This window comes from Nanorana parkeri, unplaced genomic scaffold (assembly GCF_000935625.1).
Source record: "Nanorana parkeri isolate BGI_ZX_2015 unplaced genomic scaffold, ASM93562v1 scaffold173, whole genome shotgun sequence".
NCBI lineage: Eukaryota > Metazoa > Chordata > Amphibia > Anura > Dicroglossidae > Nanorana > Nanorana parkeri.
In genome coordinates this window covers 253,546-259,812 of record NW_017306441.1, presented here as the reverse complement: position 1 = coordinate 259,812, position 6,267 = coordinate 253,546, and the positions used below count along the sequence as shown (strand labels likewise).

Here is a 6,267-nt window from a genome sequence, read left to right as displayed (position 1 = left end):
ATTGTACTATTAAATATATGGACTTTGTATAAAATTAAAAGGCAGTGTAAAGATTTCATTAAAAAATTACTTTAAGGTCAACATTATAATAACTCAATATATGTTTCAATCAGACAAAGCAAGCCCCAAAGCAAGCTGCTTCTGCAGTGTTCTCCCTTTTGATAACTCAATCTACATTTATTAATATCAGTTTAAAAAAGTATAAATGTTGAAAAAAAATAATAATATAAATTGACCCAAAACCATTCTAGTTTCTCTTTAAAGGAAGCAGCACATAAGCATAAGATAGGTGATCTAAGAAAATTCTGCATATCCTAAGCCAGGTTCAGATCTAAGCAATTTACCTTTGGAGTTCAGCTCCGTTTTGGCGAGCCTGCGATGTTCTTCCATGGTTTGAGACCCGCCGGTCCCTGCGGAGCGTGTGGGTGAGACAGGGAGGGGAAACCTCATCCCTTGGCCGAAAAATCACTTTTGACATTTAATTTCAAAAATCTTTTCTTGCCTAACACTTGGGTGATATGTTTGCCATGCCAATACAAGGCAGGCTCTCTGGAGAGGAAAGACGCAGGGTAGGGGTAGGTATGTCTGAGCGCATTATAAAAATAAAAATTGTTCTCTTACAGTATATGTTATAGGTGAGGATATCGGTTTCATGATTTCATTGCACGGCTTCCCTGTAGATTTAGCTATGGGTACACATCCTGCATTCATTATACCTGAGCCTCACTTTTATTAAACAGAACCTGCTGCTAAAAAAATAATTTAACAGAAATTTTTGTGATTTAGCCACTACAATAAAAACAATGTAGAAATCAACTTTTATTGAAATGACTGATATTGCAAAAAATAAATAAATATATATATAGGGTCAATGAATGTAATGATAGCATATGGTATATAAATTCCTTTTTTCCTTGTTAAGGAGGCGCAGACCCCTCCCACAAATTCAGGCTAACCTGTTAGCCTTCCAACATATATATACATACACACACTATTATTTTTTTTAAAGCAAGCTTTGCAAGCACCCCCGCCGTGCTATTGTTTGTCCCAACCTAAGAATTTAAACCCTTTAAATGGGAAAGTCAGCTTTGTAAGCACCCCCAAGGCAGTGTTATGGTTCGTCTCAACCCCCGTCACTTGACCTGGACACCTTGGCCTGCTGCTATAGAGCAAGGCTAAACACTGGAATGCAGGATGGAGCCTCGACAATGCAGATCATTATTAGAGGGAATTTTGCCTTATATTGCAACAATAATCCAGACCCTGACAAAGTCATCCAAATACCTGCTAAGGGTCCCTGTACATTAAAGCTGAACTCCAGGCAGAAGTAAAAGGCACAACTTAATGCAGCTCTGTACTCACTGAATGTAATACACCACTGAATGTATTTTTGAAATGCAAGCAGTGTAAGCGCCTGAATGTGACCTGGTATCAGCCTCTTGTATAGCAGGGCTGGAGTGCGAGAGGAAGAAGCAGCACAATCAGCCAACTAGTTCATGTGCTGACAAGAAGAATGCTGATAGGAAAAGAAAGCAGAGTGCCAGAGAGATGAGCTCACCACTGTGCTGCTTGCTCACTGTCTAGTCACAAGCTAGGGGTGGGTCCAGGATGAACTGGACTCTGAGAAAATTGGCTGAATGATGCTGGCCATCAGACTGAGGACATCTAGTGGCAAACAAAAATACTGCGGGGGAAATCTCTGGATTGCGGGTGAATATTGCAGCACAAATTGTTATCTATTCATGGGATTTTCATTTTTACCTTGTTATTATTGGCTGGAGTTTTGCTACAGGGCTTGTTCACACCATGTCTGTTGAGCTGCATTGTTCTGCACACCACCAGATATGTATGGTGCGAACAGTTGTATTATAGGTGCCTTCTTTACACCAAACGTGTGTGGTGGTGTGCAGAAAAGCACAGCCATGGTGTGAACAAGCCCTTAAACTAATGGTTCAGTTGTTGGTACACATTGGAGTGTTACCACCCAATGGTTGCTTAGATCTCTTAGGGACTCCAATGGTTAGGGACTCCAACACTTGAATTGATAAAAGTCGACACAATTTGGCGCAGTTAATTATAAGGAGGTCCCACTATGCTTGTTGGATTTTTTATGTATTAAGAAGAATGCTCCAGGCAGAGTGGGCACCCTGCATGCTAGGCGAGAAAAGCCAAAACTCTGAGGCAGGTGCATGAAGAGCAACAGCAAGTATGGCAAGATGTCATAACTGGAGCCTCTAACACAATGGTTGTCAACTGACAAGGCATAAGGGGCCTCACATTCGTCCCCTGATGTCTCCAAGAGGCAGCATACATTATTTATTTTATGGAATGCTACAGAAGACTGTCATAGACTGATGACTTTCTAGAAATGGTCAGAAATTGCCCTGCAGGAGTAGTTGGAGGCTGAGGTCATGTTGTAGGAGACAGTCAGCGGCTAGAGATATGTTACATTAAACCGCTAGACATTACTATTATTGAAGGCCCTTTTACAAACCAGTGCCCCCACTACTGACTGTTGGGTCCAAGGGCTGCACATCAAACACCAAAGGGCCCTCAGGCCACAGACATACAAGATGGCAATGGTTGACTCAGCCCACAAGTCTTCATCCAGAACTGAAATAGAGATTTTGGGCAGATTGACCCTTAGTGCATCTAATTAGCAAATTTTGGATTTGTCTTCAAATGCGGTTGCAATGTTTCCAATATTAGTGCTAATGTTTCCTATATTCAGTTGGTATTTTATAGGTTCCGTATGTGGGTGTTTGTGACTAATTGGCCTGATTTTTTTGCTGCAGGTACTATTACAACAAGAGAATTCTGCACAAGACGAAAGGAAAACGTTTCACCTACAAGTTTAACTTTAGTAAAGTCGTCCTGGTGAACTATCCTCTGCTGGACATGGCTAACTCTTCACTGCTGCTGGGGCAGGGCCCCTTCCCCGGGACTCACGCTCATGACCCCTTCACTCCCGAGGTAAGAGGAGCAAGCCGGCCAATGGCACTGACGCTGCCTGACTCAAGTGCATGTACAGCCACAGTTTAGTTTTAGAGTGCAAGGATTATGGATAGGATCAAAGAAAGCCATGAGTTACTAAAGTATTAGATACCTAATAGTAAGTATAGGAACACCAATAACATGTTTCATGATTAATGGTGGCTTATTTTTCTTAACTCTTGAAAATCTTATGTGATTGGGGGAAAAAATTATGTATACAGTGTTTAGAAGAAAGCCTTTTTTTTCTTGCACGTTTTATATGACATTGTCCTGTAAACAATATTGGACTATTCTTTCTTAGTGATTTTAATTTGGAGACAGTTCTAACTATCTGGAGATAGTTCACATGTAATCTGAGCAGAAGTTTGTGTTACTCACATATTCTTTGTTTTTCCCTCCGTCACATAGGAAAAGCGGAATAGTCTTTGCAAGTTCCTAAAATCCTTTGGGAATACTGTAGAAAGTTTTCTGTTTTTCATAAATGTTCATAGATTGTTTTTGTGTGTGTACATTTATATATACTGTATATAGTGTATATATATATATATATATTTGATTTTACAATGTTTGCATATCTCCCGTCTCATAGTTCTCGTTGCTTAGTAGTTAGTGAACTTGTACCACTTGATTGTTGGATTCAGTTCCCTCCAGAACACTGTCTGTTTGGAGGATATATGTTCTCCTGGGGGTTGGTGTGGATTTCCTTAAAGTATTCTAGTTTCCTCCCACATTCAATCCAAAAACATGGTAGGTTCATCAGTGTCTACTCAAAATTAGCCTACAATTTGGGATATTAGATTGTAAGTTCCTCGGAGGCAGGAATTGGTCCTTTAATGGTTGTGTGAGGTACTGAAGAGTTAGAATAAATGTTGCTGGCAGGGTGTCTGCAAGAAATTAATCTCGTGTCCAGATCAGTATCTTTAAACCTTGGAGAGGGCCCTGGATCCTACACCCAGGTGGTAAGCAGGGCCTCAAAGTCTTTCCAACATAGATGCCAACATTCCCAAAGGTTGGGAAAAAAATGGAGATTTACCTCGTGTGCAACTTGTGCACTGACTGGTAGGAGATTCCATTGGACATCAAGCCTATGGAACAATATGGAAGGATTGCCCTTCAGAAAAAAACAGGGTGCTCCAAGTTGATTAAGCTCAATACCCCTGCTATGCCCAAGTCTCATTGGTTAGCACGGAATTTGACATCTGAGGGACTTAATGTCAACCTAATGAGAAGTCCAGGCCCTGTGTTCAGGCTGGACCGTAGATGCGGGTCTTACCAAAGCAGCATGGTTGGCATTTTGCCTGTAATCGTAGTTTACACACTTCAGTGGACATGACAGGTTCACTTTAACAGTTACGGGCCTATGTGGTCATATAAAGAGATGGTCAACTGTTCACAGCCTGCTTAAGGGTACAGGTAATATTCAGGAGAATACAACGTGCCAGATGGTTAGGCTGTTTCAGAAGAACTTCTCCAGGTAGCGTATTTACATACTGATGGGTTGGATGTCTATTTTTCAGGCTCTACAGACCCTCTTCTCTCAGTCCAATCGCCCCCCACTCTTGGATCGCCCCCTTTCTGCTCCAGACACTGAAAAATTGTGCCTAGAAACTGCTTTTCCATTCCTGGCATCAGGTGAGTCTTGAACAAGCTTTAAATGCCTTTAATGTTCTGTAGGACCTTGTGTATGATTCTTCCATTCTTTGTAGTAGTTTACAATAAAAAGGAGGAAGCTGATTGGTTAGTATTTGACCCAAGCTGACATTTACTAGTCTGCATTGGGAACATTGAATCTTGAACCTGATTGCTGAAAATGTGTTACCTAACACCAAGCAAGGTCTAGTCTAGTGTCAATGGGGTCAATGTCTAGTCTACATCTGAAGGTCATGTTGGTCGTAACACAGTTTGGGGGCCAGGTGAAAACTTCGGACTAACAGATTTATCTTGACTGGAGGTAGAGGAAATAAAGTGTACCTGTCACCACTTTGACATTAAGAAACTGGCCGCACATATGGCTACCCTCATCATCTGAAAAATGTCATTGCCAGGCACGAGAGGATAGTGAAGGCTTTTGCCCTTTCCAATGAGCAGCCGGGTGACATAGGAATCATAGGCATTAATAGTGTTTCCACTGCTGGCTAAGAGGTGTGGCCAAACCGAATCACAAGACCAGCTAAACAGAATTACAAATAAAGTATAACTCCAGTACAGACTTTTTCTAGTTTTGGATAAAGTGGGGAAGGGTTAGAACCACTATCAGGTCTTTTTTTTTTGCGGTCTCCGTCCCCATTGTGGAGATTTAACATTTTCATTGGTCCTGGTGTCTTTTGACTTTTTTTTGGATTGGAATGTATCCACTCAGCTGATTTATTTTACCCTTTGTCTTTTCTAGGTTCTGGTTACACTAAGCCTCCAGCCTTGCTGCCCCCATACAACCGTAACTCGCCATTTCCCGAATACCCATGGGGATTTAGCCCCTACCTTTCCAGTTCTTTCCCCCTTAGCGGCTCCAAGCTGCCTACCTCCCTCTACCCGCCACATTTCTACCCTAGCTCGCTGTCCCAGCTTCCTCCCACCATCTCTCTGCTCCCCGGCGAGTCCATGGACAGGTCAGCCACCCTCCTGCCAGGAGTGCCACAAAGGCTCTGCGCCAGCCTCGCTTCTCACTCGCTACCACGGAGCGGAGACCAGGCCAGTGCGGGGGCTGCGAGAAGAGACAGGGCCGACCCGCCTGAAGGAAAACAGGAGCCAGAATCTGACTCAGACTTGGAAATCACAGATGTGAGTGACTGTAGTTCGGAGGCGGACGGGTGTGCATACAGCCCTCCCTGCCCCGGGTCTTCTATCAGAAGAGGCAAGACGGAGCAGGAACGAACAAAACCAGCAACTGTCTCCAAAACCCCACCAGAGAAAACGGCTGCTCCGCTCAGCTAGGCCTGGAGGGGTCCGGCAACACAAACTATATATAAATGTACAAATATATATATGATGATATAACTATATGGATATATAGGGGATAACAGTGTGTTTCACAACCTCTTCATCCCAATAGACACTTGTAAAGGAATACGCCAATATTGCACATCTACCAGTCGGCTGCCATTTTGTGTTTAGGACCAGCTTGACCCAGCCATGAAATTTAGCAACTGGTTGCTAGTGAATCTGTAGGCTGCATTTCATGGCTCACCACCAGGAGACAAGAGATATACCCAGTTCTGCTGGGTAAGGAGGGAGCATGTAACAGCACTGGTACTTGCTGATTGGCCACTTGGGAAC

General features: G+C 42.9%; 1 protein-coding gene across 1 annotated transcript in view; it reads left to right on the top strand.

Annotated features, from left to right (window-relative positions):
* The window catches only part of LOC108785667 (ETS translocation variant 3), a 22,689-nt gene extending 16,742 nt beyond the window's left edge, over positions 1-5,947 (top strand). The window contains exons 3-5 of the mRNA XM_018554789.1: positions 2,796-2,973; positions 4,512-4,626; positions 5,384-5,947. Coding sequence (XP_018410291.1) covers positions 2,796-2,973; positions 4,512-4,626; positions 5,384-5,925 — 835 coding nt within the window. The 3' untranslated portion in view covers positions 5,926-5,947. The remainder of the gene's footprint in view (positions 1-2,795; positions 2,974-4,511; positions 4,627-5,383) is intronic.
* Positions 5,948-6,267: the final 320 nt, after the last annotated feature.